Genomic DNA, 17620 nt, shown 5'->3' with positions numbered 1-17620 from the left:
TGGAACATGAGGTCAGACAGCAAAACGAAACCAGACTTTCCTGTAAAGTCAAAGCTTCCTGTACTAACATCTCAAATACATCTGGCACATTCCCTTCTAAGGAATTTTAAACTTGCTGTTATCTTCGTTCAGAATGCTCTTCTCTCAGATAACTGAATGACTCCCTCTTTCAATTCCTTTAGGTCTTTAATTCAATATAACTTTCTCAGAAAGGCCTTTCTAATCACTTTATGTGACGTTGCCATCCTATGCTTGCTATTCCCTTTCTATTTCTCTTCCCTGATGTATTTTTTGGAAGTATAGTTGATTTACAATATTATATTAGTTTCTGGTGTACAATACAGTGATTCAATATTTTTATAGGTTATACTCAATTTAAACTTATTACAAAATAATGGCCATATTTCCCTCTGCTGTACAATATATCCTTTTTGCTTATTTATTTTATACATAGTAGTTTGTATCTCTTAATCCCTTACCCTTTTCATCCCTGATGTGTTTTTTACCTTAGCACTTTCCACCATAAAATGTAATTTATAATTTGTTTGGAAGGAAAAATTCAATAGGGTGTTGTATAAAATTGATATAAACACCTAATAATAACTTAAATGAACTATTAAAAAGTGCTGACCTGAAAGAAATAGACTGTAAGATATTTCTCCAACAAAGATGGGTTTATTCAGGATTAGCAGAGAATTGCAGTTTGGGGTCTGCATCTTTGGCAAGCCACATGCAAGTCCCCACACAGTAAGGGAAGGAGAATACTTTTATAGAAGGAGTAAGGAAGTTGGGAAGGCCATAGTAAACAAAGAATCCATGGCTTTTCATTTTGAGTCCTTGACAGGAACAAAGAGGAATCTTCCTTCTTCCTGTTGGACTCTGCTATTGTCCCAGAGTGTGAGAGCTTCCTCTTTGGTCTCCTGACTCTATTTAATTGAGGTTGCTGTTTATTTTTTTTTTTACACTTTTCCCCTTTTTATCAAGATTTTTCTCTGAAAGCATTGCTGATCGAGTCAGGTTTTCCAATTTCAGTGGCTTTTTTGCCCATCTGTGCCAGGAAGCACCTTTCTTCCTGTAAGTGTACTGTGAGTGTAGGGTCTCACATTGGAGGGAAAGTGCACAGATTGGAAACCTATTGGAGTCACATCTGAGTACCGAGGGGTAAGAGGGAGAACTCTCAGGCACTTTTTATCTGAAGCCCATATATTATCAAGATCATAGACATTGGAGGTCATCTGAAGTTTTACGTCATCATCAAAGGTTTGGTGACAAACTTCCAACAAACCTAATCTGGATATCTTGGGAAAACTGTCTCATCCAATGTCATCTGATTCAGTTCTGTGAAATCTTTACTTTCAGGTCACCAGTTGATGTGCTGTCCAATCAGGATTTGATTCTTTCTTTACATATGTCATGTGAATCCAAGAGTCTATCTATTCCTTGGAGTTTGGTGACACAAGGATTGGTTAGCAGTGCCCGAAAGAGACCTCTCCAACTAGGTTGAGGAGACCTTCTGGAGGTATCTTTTCCAAAAGATGAAATCTCCAGGTTGCAAACTTTGATGCTTAAGATCTTTGTCTCTTGAGAGTGCACTATGAAATGATTGATGTACCAAAATATGGTTATTTTTAATAGAAGCAATTAGGCCTTTGCAATATCAGAGTATCTCTCCTTTTATCAGTTTTGGATCAAAAGAATCAGGAGCCAAGTGCATTGGGTATCCTGTGACTCTCTCAAAGGGTGAGAGCTTATGAGTTCCAAAAAGGGTAGATCTGAAATGTAGAAGGACCAACAGCAATGATACTGGCCAAGGTATTTGGAGGGCCTGTACACATTTTGCAAATTGAATCTCAATAATGCTGTTAGTTTGTTTGACTAAACCAGAACATTGAGGGTGATAAGCAAAGTGAATATGTTGTAAAACCAGCATAGTTGTTGAAGTATCTGTCCAGTAAAATGGGTTTCTTGGTCATTATTAAGTTCGAGAGGAGTTTCCTAAGTAGGGATTATCTTTCCCAGAAGGACTTTGGCCAGAGAAAAGGCCTTTCTGCAAGGGGAGGCTTCAGTCTAGTGTGAAGATATACAGATCATGACTAAAACGTATTTCTACCCATTAGACAGAGGAAGGTGTATGAAATATATTGACCAGACCTCAAATGATCCATTAGGCAGTTTAAATTGTTTAGTAACAGTACAAACAGGCTTCCTTGCGTTGCACTTTGGGCAAGTGGAACAAGTGAGGTAGGCACTCTTTGCAACCTTGTTACTCTTTCCCACCAATATTGATTCATGAATGCCATCGTTTTGTCAGTGGACCAACAGTGGTGAGGAATGGGCATTTTAGAGTCTCCAGGAGGACTGGTGTTACTGAACCAAACTTGGGTCTGCTTGCCCATGCACAGTAAACTCGATATACTGACACCTGGCTGTGGTGAAGAGAATTGAAGCATTTATTGCAAGGCCAAGCAAGGAGTATGGGCAGCTAATGCTCAAAAGACCAGCACTCCCCAATGGATTTAAGGGAAGGGTTTTTAAAGACAGGGTGAGTGGGAGTGTTGCAGGGTGCCTGATCAGCTTGTGGACTTTCTTCTGATTGGTTGGTGGTGAGGTAATTGGAAGTCAACATCATCAACCTTATGGTACCAACTGTTCTGGGTCTGCATGCTTGTGGTCAGCATGCAGTTAGCTTCTTCTACCTGGTCGTGGTTTCAGTATCTGCAAAACAGCTCAAGATATGGCTCAGATAGTATATATAGCCTTTGAGAGGAACAAAAGTCCTTGACTTTGTTGCATGGCTAAACTATTATTGTCTTGTCTTGCTTGACTGTTTCCCTTCGTTTCTGTATTTTCTCAGTTCTCTGATTAAATTTACTCTTTGGAACTTGGGCAAGGCCTAGGAGGCTAAAGTTTTTCTACAAACAAGTGACAGGGGACATGGCAGGGTGCTGCTCTGTTACACTGGGTTTTTACTTAGTCCAAAGTGGAACTTTCTCTTGTTATCAAATCCATGATAAGAAGAAATGGGACTGTGGCTTCACAGTCAGCTTCAGTTGAAACTGTCTAATCTCAAATCAGAACAAAGTACCAAATGAGTACTGGCATAGAGGACAAGGCCTTAATGGGAATATTAAACCTCAACATAAATCCTGAACAATGCCTTGAGAGCTTCAAATGCAAAGACAGCATGAGCTCAGATGCAGGAGAAAGAAATACCGTCAAACTCCAGGGTCAGTGAGAAAAGCAGTGAGCCTATGGGGTCAATGGTGGCTATGGCACCTGTTTACTCACCATCTCCACAGCCTTCAGGGGTCTTCTCTGGTTCTTATACGGGCCACCAAAATGTTGGCCTAAAATAAATAAACTGCCAGATATTTCTCCAGCAAAGATGGGCTCATTCAGGATTAGCAGAGAATTGCAATTTGAGATTGGCAACCATGGCAAGCCATGTGCATCTCCCCACACAGCAAGGGAAGGAGAATGCTTTTACAGAGGGAGGAAAGAAGTTGGGAGTGCTATAGTAAACAAAGAGTCCATGGCTTTGTATTTAATTTTTGCCAGTTTGATTAATATGTGTCTTGGCGTGTTTCTCCTTGGGTTTATCCTGTATGGGACTCTGTGCTTCCTGGACTTGATTAACTATTTCCTTTCCCATATTAGGGAAGTTTTCAACTATAATCTCTTCAAATATTTTCTCAGTCCCTTTCTTTTTCTCTTCTTCTTCTGGAACCCCTATAATTCAAATGTTGGTGCGTTTAATGTTGTCCCAGAGGTCTCTGAGACTGTCCTCAGTTGTTTTCATTCTTTTTTCTTTATTCTGCTCTGCAGTAGTTATTTCCACTATTTTATCTTCCAGGTCACTTATCCATTCTTCTGCCTCAGTTATTCTGCTATTGATCCCTTCTAGAGTATTTTTACTTTCATTTATTGTGTTGTTCATCATTGCTTGTTTCATCTTTAGTTAGTCTATGTCCTTGTTAAATGTTTTTTGCATTTTTTCTATTCTATTTCCAAGATTGGATCATCTTTACTATCATTATTCTGAATTCTTTTTCAGGTAGACTGCCTATTTCCTCTTCATTTGTTAGGTCTGGTGGGTTTTTATCTTGCTCCTTCATTTGCTGTGTGTTTTTCTGTCTTCTGAGGTGTGGAGAGTGACCTGTGCTCGCACACAGGCTTCTTGGTGGCGGCAGCAGCAGCCTTAGCGTCTCATGCCTATCTCTGGGGTCCGCGCTGTTAGCCCCAGCTCGCGCCACTCTCTGGAGCTCCTTTAAGCAGCGCTCTTAATCCCCTCTCCTTGTGCACCAGGAAACAAAGAGGGAAGAAAAAGTCTCTTGCCTCTTCGGCAGGTCCAGATCTTTTCCTGGACTCCCTCTCGGCTAGCTGTGGTGTACTAACCCCCTGCAGGCTGTGTTCACTCCGCCAACCCCAGTCCTCTCCCTGGGCTCCGACCGAAGCCCGTGTTAGCCCCAGCTCGCGCCACTCTCTGGAGCTCCTTTAAGCAGCGCTCTTAATCCCCTCTCCTTGTGCACCAGGAAACAAAGAGGGAAGAAAAAGTCTCTTGCCTCTTCGGCAGGTCCAGATCTTTTCCCGGACTCCCTCTCGGCTAGCTGTGGTGTACTAACCCCCTTCAGGCTGTGTTCACGCCGCCAACCCCAGTCCTCTCCCTGGGCTCCGACCGAAGCCCGAGCCTCAGATCCCAGGCCCACCCGCCCCGGCGGGTGAGCAGACAAGCCTCTCGGGCTGGTGAGTGCCGGTCAGCACCGACCCTCTGTGCGGGAATCTCTCCGCTTTGCCCTCTGCACCCCTGTTGCTGCGCTCTCCTCCGTGGCTCCGAAGCTTACCCCCTCCGCCACCCGCAGTCTCTGCCCGAGAAGGGGCTTTTAGTGTGTGGAAACCTTTCCTCCTTCCCAGCTCCCTCCCACTGGTGCGGGTCCCGTCCCTATTCTTTTGTCTCTGTTTTTTCTTTTTTTTTCTTTTGCCCTACCCAGGTACGTGCGGGAGCTTCTTGCCTTTTGGGAGGTCTGAGGTCTTCTGCCAGCGTTCAGTAGGTGTTTTGTAAGAGTTGTTCCACGTGTAGATGTATTTCTGATGTATCTGTGGGGAGGAAGGTGATCTCTGCGTCTTCCTCTTCCTCCATCTTCCCCCTCTCTCCCATGGCTCCAAATTATATTCATTTATTATATTTCTTTATAACTACCATGTGCTAGATACTATTCTGGGCCCTGGTAATAAAATGATGAACAAACAAATGTGATCCCTAGTTTCATGGAGCTTATAGTCTAATTAGAGAGACTGAAGATTAAATATACAACTGCAATCAGCCACTCCACTAGTTCAGTGTGGGCACTGACCTCGGTAAATCAGGAAATGAAGCTCTAAACCCCTGTAGTCCAGGAGGTGATATGTTGCCAATACAAAAACCCACAGTTTCCTATCTCCTTGCCTTGTAATTCACACTAGGTGATCACATGGGGCCCCACTACATCATAGGCTACAGTTGGTGTCCTTCAGCTAGAAGAGATCTCATCCAGAAGTCTCCTGATGCTTTTCCATAATGAAGCCTGTGTTTCCTTGAATGGCTTCCTCCTTCCACTTCCCTTTTCTGTATCTTCTGCCTCAGAGCTAAAACCCAGTAACAAACCCAGGAAGAGCCATTTAGAGAGATGCTAGTTCTGCATTTTTTTTTGCTTTAAATATTCAAGTTCAGTCATGCCATGTGCTCATAGTCATCCCTTTCCACCCCACCAGGATGCATGAGTCATGAACCTGCTCTACATAAATTACAATAGAGCAGACAACATGGGATCAACTTCTAGCCTGTATGTTAAGACCTTGTCTGGAAGAAATCCAATTTCTAGCTTGTAATCCACCTCTCTTCCTCCTAAACTAGTTCTTTGGTGGTACCTTTGAAACTCTAGTCCCTAATTTAGGCTCTAAGAGCTCCTCTGGACTTTATAGAAGACATAGATCCTAAGTTTAAGAGCATTATCTAAGATTTAACACCTCCCTTCTACCCAACTCTGCTAGCTTTCCCAGGCTTAGCATCACGTTCCTGGTATAGACGCAGAGTACGGCATAAGGCTCTCTTTACCTCTTGGTTGCGCAAGCAGTAAATGATAGGGTTGAGCAGTGGTACAATGACAGCGTAGAGTACAGGCACCAGCTTGTCGGTGTCAAAAGCTGAGATTGCCTTTGGGCGGGCATAGATGAAGATACTACTGGCTGCATAGAAGATGACCACAACAGAGGTGAGAGGCACAGGTGGAAAAGGCTTTATGGAGCCCAGAAGCTGAGGGAATGCACCTCACAACACTGGTGATGGCCATATAGGAGGCCCTGGTGACAGAGAGTGGCCTCAGCAGTATGAAAATGGCCAGGACAAAGTCTGTAAGCTCTGCTGTGGACATGTCAGTGCATGAAAGGTTGAGCAGTGGGGAGACATCACAGAAAAAGTGGTTGATGTTGTTGGGGCCACAGTACGAGAGGTGAGAAATGAGAAAAACTTTGACCATGGAGATGCCAAAACCTCCAGCCCAGGAGTCAGCTACCAGCTGCACACACAGCCGGCCACTGACAATGACAGGGTAGTGGAGAGGACGGCAGATGGCCACATAACAATCATAAGCCGTAACTGCGAGGAGGACACACTCAGTGCATCCCAGGCCCAGGAAAAAGCAGAGCTGCGTCATGCAGCCCTCAAAGGAGATTAGCTGCCCATGGCCCTGTTTGGAGCCAACAAAGCCAGCTAGCATCTTGGGAATAGTGATGGTAACGTACCAAATCTCCAGGAAGGACATGTTGGCCAGAAAGAAGTACATGGGTTTGTGGAGGCTGGGGTGGTTCCTGATTGCCATAATGATGAGTGTGTTCTCAGTCAGCACCAACACATGGGCCAGCAGAGGAAGGGCAAATAATAGTGCCCGCAGTGGCACAGGAGCTGGGAAGCCCAGCAACACAGACTCACTCAGTCTCCCACTCTGGTTCTTCCTCTCCATGGTGTCAGTCATGCCTGCTGCCCTTCAGAAGAGAATAGAGTGTCCTCAGGAGGCAGCAGCAGCAAGAACCCAGACTTCCTCTCGCTGGGTTTGTACTAGTAGAATGCAACGTGTGTAGTGCGCATAATTCATCGCTGAGCTGAGGCCGTTGTTCTCTTCTGTAATCTGGGAATGAGCTAAGATAAAAGTGGACAAAAATAAGCTACTTTGTATTGGGATAGGATAGGAGTGTATTCTGGCCCTTGGAGAAGTATGTATTGATAAGCACCAGTTGGTCCCTTAAAAACACAGATCAAAACCAAAATATTAAGAGTCTGGGCTGCCCTGAAGTGAGAGTTTGTCTATGAGCCGGATTATGACTCTGTTTTGAGGAAATAAGTTACACAGTGGATGAATAACAGTAACATATAACACAATTAAGTGTTTACAATGTGTTATTAGTACAGGAACTATTCTGAAAAATGTGTAGATATTAATCCACCTAATCTTCACCCTATGAGTAAGTACTGTTATTAACCCCACTTAACACCTAAGGGAACTGACGCATAGAGAGATTAAGTGACTTGTTCCAGCTCACACAGATAGTAAGAGATGGAAGCAGGAAGTCAGAACCTCAGAGCTTCTAAAATATTCAGGCAACATGAAGGAGGGACTGTAAGATACATCCTGTATTTACACCCAGAACGGAGGGTCTCTGGGGCTCAGCTAGGGATGCAATTTCCTCCTGCAAGGAAGAGGGAAAAAGTAGAACCCAAGGAGGTTATGGCACCTATAGAATGAAAGTCCTACATAACCTTGTACTTAAGAGGAGGATGTGGGACCCATGTGGAAATCATATTAGGAAGCGGATTCTGGATTTCTGAAGAACTGAGAATTCCTTCAGTTCTGAAGGTTGTGCTAACTATCTTGGAATGAGAGTAGAACACCTTCCTTTAGTATCCCTAACAGCTAAAGCAAGTGACATTACAATTTTCAATAGTTTATTTGAGCAACATCGATTTATATCGGGCAGTGCCTAACTGAAAATGGTTAGGAGCACTCCACTGTCAAAAGCTAGGGGCAGAGCTTTCATAGAGCAGAGGCTGAAGCAATGCAAGGACATTATTTGATTGGCTATAGCTTGAGTGGTTGCCTTATTTGGGAACGCCTAGTTGGATGTTTGTGATTAGTTCTTAAATTTTGTTGTTTTGGATATAAGTGCATTTGCAATTGACTCTGGCCTAAGGTTTGGTTTGCTCATGTAGGCTACTAAAGCGTGAGAACCACCTCAGTTCAGCAGCCTCCTTGTTTAGTTACTTTGACTGTAACAAGATCAATACAAAAGCATACATTTAGTAGAGTACTCTCTTTGTTTACCTTGGTATCAAAAATATAATTTGCCCCTTCAAAACTTCAAGCCTCTACTGGATCAGATGTGGATCTGACATATCCACATGGGAGTTGGTATGAAGAAAGGGTTATTGTCACCCTAGTGTCCCTGTATGATCATAAAATTGGATGGGAGTATAGAGGTTAGAAAGAATGGGGGAGAACCAGATGAACAACTGGGGGCCACTTTCCCTCAGGAGAGTCTTTACTTTTTAGTCTTAGGCCTGTTCCTTTGAGATTAACAGGGGCAGAATGTGCTCACACATCAAGCTTCAACTTGCTAATGATTTTTCCCCAGCTTTATTGAGATATAATTGATATACAACATTGGATAAGTTAAGGTGTACAATGTGATGATTTGATAGAAGTATATATTGTGAAGTCTTTACCACGTTAATTAACACATCCTTTACCTCACACAATTACCATTTTGTTGTTACAGTAAGAACACTAAAGCTCTACGCTCACAGCAACCTTCAGGTATACAATATAGTATTATTAACTATAGTCATCATGCTCTACATTAGATCCCCAGAACTTACCTTACAACTCAAAGTTGGTACCCTTTGACCAACATCTGCCATTTTCCCCAGCCTTCAGCCTCTGACAACCACTATTCTACTTTCTGTTTCTACGAGTAGCCGAGACGTGGAAACAACTTAAGTGTCCATCAATCAGTGAAAGGATAAAGAAAATATATACATATACAATGCATTGTTATTTAGCCATAAAAAAGAAGGAAATTCCGCCATTTGTGACAAGATGGTTGGATCTTGAGGGCATTATGTTAAGTAAAATAAGCCAGAGAGAGAAAGGCAGATACTGTGTGTCTCAGTTATATATGGAATCTGAAAACATCAAAACTGCAGATGACTTTATACCTGAGTTCCTCTTCTCTTTATGCTCTGTGAGCAAAACTTGAGCATTACTCAGTACTTGAGACCTTGGCATTCCTCTCAGTACGAGAGTACTTTAATGCAATTACAAAATGCCATATCCCTGGCTTACATTTCCCATCACTCCCAACCTTACTTTCCACACCCACCATTTATTTATTTCAAAAGTATTGCTGGATCAAATATGGCCCAGACCACAGGCTAAGAGTTGTGGCACAGAAAAAGGTAAATAACACATGTACTAAGTCTTCAAGGAGCTCATAGTCTGGTGGTAGAGACATATCTTTGTCTTCTCATCCCTGAAAGTTTAATCTGCCACACCTATTCTTACACCATATACTAGCTTCATATGGGAACCTCTAAACTACAGTTGTTATTCATAACCTTAGCTTTGATCGTTTATCCTCAATACCTACCTCATATGCCATTAACTGTTTATTTGACCTTGTTGGCCTCAGGCCTTTCTGCTTATCTGTTAATCTTCTCTGCCTCTGCCTTCACATTTGATGTTCTACACACTTGAAAAAAAAATTAGCCTCCTAATTGGTCTCACTGCCTGTAGTATCTCCCCTAATGCTCAAATCTGAGCATGTCACTACCCTACTTAAAACCTTCCATAGTACCACATTGTCTACACAACCATGTTCAAGCTATTTAACAAGGCATAAGTACTTCATGACCTGCTACTGCTGTCATCAAAACCTTACCTCTTGTCACGACCTACATTGTATCTTACACCCTGCAGCTCTTGACATACAGCATGTTTATCACCTAACTCCTCCTTAACCTTCAAATCTTGACTCATGTGGCATCTCCTCATAGAACCATTAGTTGTCCTTTCTTTCTTTCCCTTTTCACTGATTTGGTAATGGGTTCCTCCCATTACTGTTCCCATGAGAGCTCGTGAAAGCCCATATATCATTTACTAGCTGTATCACTGCTGCTACTGATAAGGTAGATATGAAAGAGGTACTATATGCCAAAGTGGCCACATACATCCTTAATGGTATAGCAAAGAGTGGATATAATTCCCTTGATGCCACATGGGTCCCTCAAATACAATATGTCTAGAAAAAATTGTCTAAGCCTGTTCTTCCTCTATCACAATGAATGATACTAGTTTCTCTGCAGTATATACTGTACTGGAGATCCAGAATTTCCCTGTATCTTCTGTACCTATCCTCCCCACCCCAACCCCACATCCCACTCACAAACTAATCCAGGTTCTATCTAAACTTCCCCTTTAATTATCTCCTAAATTTGTCCCCTTTCTCCTGTCCTATTTCTACTGCCTTCCCCCTAGTCCTTTATACCAGTCACGTCCTTGTTATTTCTTGACTTTATTTCAATAGGCTATTGCCTGGTCTTTTTCCCCCAACCTCAACTTCTTTCAGTCTAATTTCCACTTGTTTCTTGAGTGAAATTTTATGCAGAAATTTGACTCCAAGAGCATTTGATTTTGGGGAGCACATACAAAATCCGTCAATAATGTGTCAAATGTGTATTTCCTTTTAACTGTCCTACAGTAATCCAGTCATTGCCTACTATTTTCCTTTTTCTAAACATGTTGTGATATTCTCTAACTCTATGATTTGCACATACTCTTCCTTCTGTCAAAACTACACCTAGGAATTATTTATCTTTCACATTTCAATTTCTTGGTTATCACCTTCCAAAACTACCCATATTTCTACCGATATAGATTATTTACTGGTATTTCCATCTCTTCTTTTGACAATAGTTCTTATTTTAGGGTCTGCTTTAGCAACTAAATAGTAAACGTGTTATAATGGTTGCATAGATGCATGGATGGAGGGGAAGACTGAGAAAGGAATGATATGGGCAGACTAGATGAATTGCAAATGATAGGAATCAAATATAAAGAGAGCAAAATGTAAAAAGGAGTTGGGTGGAAATGATCAAGAGTAGAGAACTTAAATCAGTTACCAGAAAATCTGACAGAATTGGAATAATATGTAAGGAAAACAGACATTGAATATAGAAGAATCAGCAGACCCACAGAGACAAGATAAAATGTAAGGAAGTTAGAGTAAGAGCAAAGAAATTGGAACTTCTGTTGATAAAATGGATGATATTTAGGTAAAATAAATGTGCTATATTGACAAGAGATTCAATGAGAGAAGATAAGTATAATACAGAAAGGATATAATTAGGAATGGGAGATCATAAAAGCTGTAGGGAGGCTAGGCAGAGCATGAATGAATACAGAAACAAGCTATGAGTGGAAAAGATAAAGAAAGTCATACTGGTCTAAGTATCAGAATGGACCAGACATGAGAAATGCTGATAAGGGTTTGGGTTTTATTAGGTGTAGAGGGGACTAGGAAGATGGGTGTATTGGACAGAAAGAAAACATGGGAGACTTGACCGTTGAAGAGGAATGAAGCAGATAACAGAATCCACTTACTTTATTCAGATGTCTTGGACTCCGGGTCCTCCCAAGATGACCAGTTGGTGAGGAAAAGACTTAGAGAGTGTATATGAAAGAAAGTTGAAGCATCAAGACAAAGAAAGATGCTGCAGAGACTCCACCTTCTCTTCCTCCCATGATCAGAGAACACTGCCACACCAGGAAAGTTTCTTTTATCTTGTACCTCCCTTCTGTAGTCCCCATTTTGCCCTCCTCCTTCTGATGTTTTAGAGTGATTCTAAATCCAGAGCCCAAGAGACCACTAGAGATACAAGAAAAAAAAAGACTGGGGAAGAAGACAGGAAAAGATGTGTTTGGGAAGTAGGAAATAGAAGTTTACATGAAGCAGAGGGTGTCTACCCCTACTACCTCGTAGCTTCTTCCCTTGCCTTCTCCTTCCTTCTTTCCATCCTGCCACATTCATGCTCAAAAGAAAGCCTTTGACTTTAGGCCAGGCCAATCTGGGCTTATATTCTGGCTCAATTATGTAATCTTAAGCAAGTTACTCAAGTTTTTTGAGCCTTAGATTCCTAACCTGTAAAATGGAAATAATATACCTCACAAAGTTGTTGAGAGGAATAAATGAAGTGATATGTATACAGTGCTTGGAACATGATAGGGTCTCAACAGTGCTACCCAGTTTCTTCCTTTATCTCCTGAACCCATGTGGGTAACATCCCTTTAATTACATGATGTCATAGAAGAAGCACTGAATTGAAAGTTTCTGGGGTTTAGTTCCACGTTTGTAATTGATATTCTGTTTAATCAAGGATTTTGTTATATATCAGTTTATTTTCCATAAAATGATAATAACATATACTACAGATGTTTTGAGGATTAAATAAAACAAAATTTGTGAAAAGGTTTGGCACAATCTCAGTCCCTAGTAAGCAGTGTATGTAGAGGTTAATAATGTGGGCTCCACCGAATGTAAATTGATACAGCCACTATGGAGAACAGTATGGAGGTTCCTTTAAAAACTAAAAATAGAATTACCATATGACCCAGCAATCCCACTACTGGGCATATACCCTGAGAAAACCATAATTCAAAAAGACACATGCGCCCCAATGTTCATTGCAACACTGTTTACAATAGCCAGGTCGTGGAAGCAACTTAAATGTTCATCGACAGATGAGTGGATAAAGAAGATGTGGTACATATATACAATGGAATATTACTCAACCATAAAGAGGAACGAAATTGGGTCATTTGTAGACACACAGATGGACCGAGACTGTCATACAGAATGAAGTTAAGTCAGAAAGATAAAAATATCATATATTAACTCATACATGGAACCTAGAAAAATGGTACAGATGAACTGGTTTGCAAGGCAGAAATAGAGACACAGATGTAGAGAACAAACATGTGGACACCAAGTGGGGGAAAGTGGGGGGTGGGATGAATTGGGAGATTGGGATTAACATATACACACTAATATTACACTAATATGTATAGAATAGATAACAAATGAGAACCTGCTGTATAGCACAGGGAACTCCACTGTACAGTGGAAACTAACACAACATTGTAAAACAACTATGCCCCAATAAAAAAACATTAAAAAAATTGTGTACATATTTAATTGACAAAAGTAAACAATTAAAAAGAAAAAGCTCTATAATAACCCTCAAATATATAATTGAAAGTGAAAAAACACTACTCTGAAAATTAATAGAGACAACATTTACACGAATGCTGAAATTATAATAGCTTCACAAGTGTGTGTGCATGTGTGTGTAGCACAGGCTTGGCTTCCTGTGTTGGGAGACAACAGTCCCCAGTCATCTCCCATTTCTGCACATCTTCTAAAAGTTTTTGTTCTGAACTATCTATTCCAGGATGTTTAAACAACCCGATTAAAAAATGGGCAGGGCATCCCTGGTGGCGCAGTGGTTGGGAGTCCGCCTGCCGATGCAGGGGGCACGGGTTCGTGCCCCGGTCCGAGAGGATCCCGCATGCCGTGGAGCGGCTGGGCCCGTGGGCCATGGCCACTGGGCCTGCGTGTCCGGAGCCTGTGCTCCGCAACGGGAAAGGCCGCAACAGTGAGAGGTCCGCGTACCGCAAAAAAAAAAAAAAATTGGGCAGAAGAACTGAATAGACATTTTTCCAAAGAAAAAAATGTAGATGGCCAACAGGCACATGAAAAGATGCTCAACATCGTTAATCATCAGGGAAATGAAAACCAAAACCACAGTGAGATATCATCTCACACCTTTCAGAATGGCTATCATCAAAAAGAATGCAAATACACATGTTGGCAAAGATGTGGAGAAATGGGAACACTTGTACACTGTTGGTGGGAATGTAAATTGGTGTAGCCACTGAGGAAAGCAGTATGGAGGTGTCTCAAAAAACTGAAAATAGAACTACCATATGACCCAGTATTTCCATTCCTGGGTATATATCCAAAAAACCCCAAAAAATACTAATTTTAAAAGATACATGCACCCCAATGTTCATAGCAGCATTATTTAAAATTGCCAATATATTGAAGCAACCTAAGTGTTCATCAACAGATTAATGGATAAAGAAGATAAAGAAGATGTGGTATTTATATACAATAGAATAGTACATATCCAAAGATTGCATAAAATTTTTTTTCAAGTTTTTAAAAGAAAAAAAATTAAAATAATGTGGGCTCCACCATCAAGCTGCTTGTGTTCAACTATGAGACTTGAAAAAATTATTTAACATCTCTGTGCCTCTGTTTTCTTCTCTGTGAAATGGGAATAATTCTAATATCCATCTCACAGAATTGTGAAGATTAAATAAATATATGGATGGAAGTTTCTTAGAACAGCACGTGGAGCACAGTTTTCCTCAAAAAATGTTAACTAGTGTTCAAGAAATATTTGTTGAATCTGAGTCTGTTGAAACTGGAGTGGAATTATCAGTGGGAACACTGGAGATTAAGAGAAGGTTCTTTGAGATTCTGAGTTTAAGAGATTCTCATCAGTAACTGGGAGGAAGCTGTTCCTAAAGTTTGAATAATCGGAACAAAATGAGTGTGATTGGGCAGTTTTCATTGTCTGGATTAGTGTGCTGTCCATAAGCCTCACTGACCCCATGATAAGAACAAAACTCAGTTCTCCAGGAACAGAAAAAAATATTGAGATAGTCAAGAGGAAGTTACCATAAGAAAATGATGTAGCAGTGAAGAGGGGCAGAACATAAAATATCTACAAATGCTCTTAAAAACCTGATTTTGAGTGAAATACTGCACCATAGACATTGTAGTAAACCCTATTTTGTTTGTTGTTGTTTTTATTTATTTATTTATTTGCCTGCACTGGCTGTTAGTTGTGGCACATGAGATCTTCGTTGCCTCATGTGGGATCTTTAGTTGCAGCATGCGAGATCTAGTTCTCCGACCAGGGATTGAACCTGGGCCCCCTGCACTGGGAGCGCTGAGTCTTAACAGCTGGACCACAAGGGACGTCCCATAAACCCTATTTTGAACAAAGGAAAATATGTATGTGCATAAATATTATTGCCATACTATGCTGTTAGTTGAAAAACGATCAAACCCAGCAGCTGTTTGAATTAGCATTGATTTGGTTGATGTGGTAGTATTGTTTAAATGAGGAATATTTGCAAACCTCATTTAGATTTAGAGGTTGTTGTCAGTTTGCCTATAGTGATTATTATCAGCCAACCGACCACACCAATAGGCTAAATTTCAAAAGCTATAATCAGATGCATCAATATCTCTATAGCAAAATAATGTACGACTATACAATGTAGAATAAATAAAGATTATAAATAATCAGTTCACAACAGATTTTTCATCCAATGTGTTAAGACCCCAAACTTAGGAAAAAATACTGTTTCCAAAGCTGCTTGGATTTTTGAATCACAGCTAAGGGCTTATGGAATACATACCTATTTATAACCAAATGCATATGCCAAGGGAAAAAATACTAGATATGTTCTTATTAAAACAGAAGATGGCAAAAATATTCTTTATCCCCATTATCTCATGTTGCTTTGGTACTTTTTGTCAATAAGATACAACCTGAAAAAAGTGAATAATATTTAAAAGGTAGATGCAAAACATTATTTGCATATACGATTATACTCAAGAAAAATAAGAGTACTAAACTAAAAACTACTCAGTAGTTATAAGAAATACTATAGAAAGATTCCATGTACCCTTTGCCCAGTTTCCCACATAGTAACATGTTATGAAACTATAGTACATTATCACAAACACGGTATTCACATGGTAATAGGCCGGATACAGAATATCTTCATCACAAGAGTCCTCGTTTTGCCCTTTTACAGGCAGACCCATTTCTCTCCTGCCCATATCCTTTCCTTAAGCCCTGTTAACTACTATCTGTTCTCCATTTCTATAATTTGTCATTTCAGAAATGTTCTATAAATGGATTCATACATTATATAATCACTTGAAATGGGCTTTTTTTCTTAGTATGATTCTCTGAAGATTCATTTCAGTTTGTTGTGTGTATCAATAGTTCTTTTTTTTTTTTTTGTATTGCTGAGTAATGCTACATGCTGGATGTACTTAGTTTGTTTAAACATACGCCAGCTGAAGAACATCTGGGTTGTTTCCAGTTTATGCTATTATGAATAAAGCTGCTATAAACATTTATGTAGAAGTTTTCATGTGGCAAAAAAAATCTTGCTCTGATTTTGAGATAAACTGCATTAAACTTGTATATCAATTTAGGGAGAATTGACATCATTACTACTTCAGCATTCCAGTCCATGAACACAGTATGTTTCTCCTTTTATTTAGATCTTCATTCATTTTCTTCGTCAGCATTGTGTATTTTTCAGCACACAAGTCTTGTAAATATATTTTTAGATGTACACCAACTAAATATTGTGTTATTAATTTCAGTGTCTTTGTGTTCATTGCAACTGCATAGAATTACACTTGATTTTTATATATGTTTATTTTGTATCCTGTGATCTTTCTGAACCCACTGTTAGTTCTAGACTTTTTTGCTTCTGAGTTCTGATTCTCCACTAGGCATCTTCTGACACAACGTAAGCATTAAAGAGACAGGTGCCTTATTACTGCTCAATGGGTGTGGAAGTCTAGGCTCTCCACTGACACCTGGTGGCAGTGGGGATGAAATTCCTGGCTCCCACCCAGCCTGGTGAGGGTGGAAGTCTAGGCTCCACTGGATTTAACCACAGTTTTTCCTGTTGTGTTTGGATGAAGTAGAGTGGTTATCATCTAAAACATTTCTGTCTTGCTAGGTTGCCCCCTTTCTGGGTCATCTGGCTATAGAGAGCACATTTTGGTTTGGGATTTTTTGTTCGTACATGTTAGATTTTCAGATTTCTGACTTCTCCAATAACAGGCCTAGGATATATGAAGCCAAAAACAAATCCAGGGAACCCACTACCTTTTCATTCCTTGGTCCACAATGTTCCTACCTACTCGCCTTCTTTTTTCTACCTTTCAGAGTCTTATGTTTGTTTTATGTATAATATCCAGGGCTTTTTAGTTGTGCTTGGTGGAATCAGTAAAAATGGGCAATCAACTTTTATAGCGAAAATAATAACAATGTGTTGTATAATTCGTAGAAAATGTATGAGTAAAATGTATGACAAAATGTATGTATGACAAAAGAAAGAGATGTAAATGGAAGTTCACTTTTATAAAATGTTACATTATACATGAACAGTTATGTTTCTTCAGGGTAGATTGCTACATGTTAAGGATGCATATGATAAACACTAGAGCAAACACATAAACAAAGAAACAAATAATTTATAGCCATAGGTGAAATAACAAAAGAGAAGAAAAAAATTGGCACACACCCAACTATATCAAAATTTGTAAGTTTAATCTATTTTAACAGAAGTTGAATTTTATACTGAAAAAATTTCACAATAATAAGCAATTACTTGAATGTAATTAGGGAATCATTATATAGTGATCTTTA

The 17620-nt window shown here is 40.1% G+C and overlaps 2 protein-coding genes across 2 annotated transcripts in view; one reads left to right on the top strand and one right to left on the bottom strand.

Moving 5' to 3' along the window:
* The window catches only part of ZNF215 (zinc finger protein 215), a 145381-nt gene that overhangs the window by 80802 nt on the left and 46959 nt on the right, over positions 1-17620 (top strand). The window lies entirely within an intron of this gene.
* OR6A2 (olfactory receptor family 6 subfamily A member 2) lies at positions 6011-7636 on the bottom strand. Its single transcript, XM_024757104.1, is given in 2 exon segments — positions 6011-6245; positions 6247-7636. Coding segments are annotated over 2 exon segments (996 nt in total). The 5' UTR covers positions 7008-7636.

The sequence above is a fragment of the Neophocaena asiaeorientalis genome, unplaced genomic scaffold (assembly GCF_003031525.2).
Source record: "Neophocaena asiaeorientalis asiaeorientalis breed wild unplaced genomic scaffold, Neophocaena_asiaeorientalis_V1.1 scaffold504, whole genome shotgun sequence".
NCBI lineage: Eukaryota > Metazoa > Chordata > Mammalia > Artiodactyla > Phocoenidae > Neophocaena > Neophocaena asiaeorientalis.
This window is presented reverse-complemented; position numbering and strand designations above follow the sequence as displayed.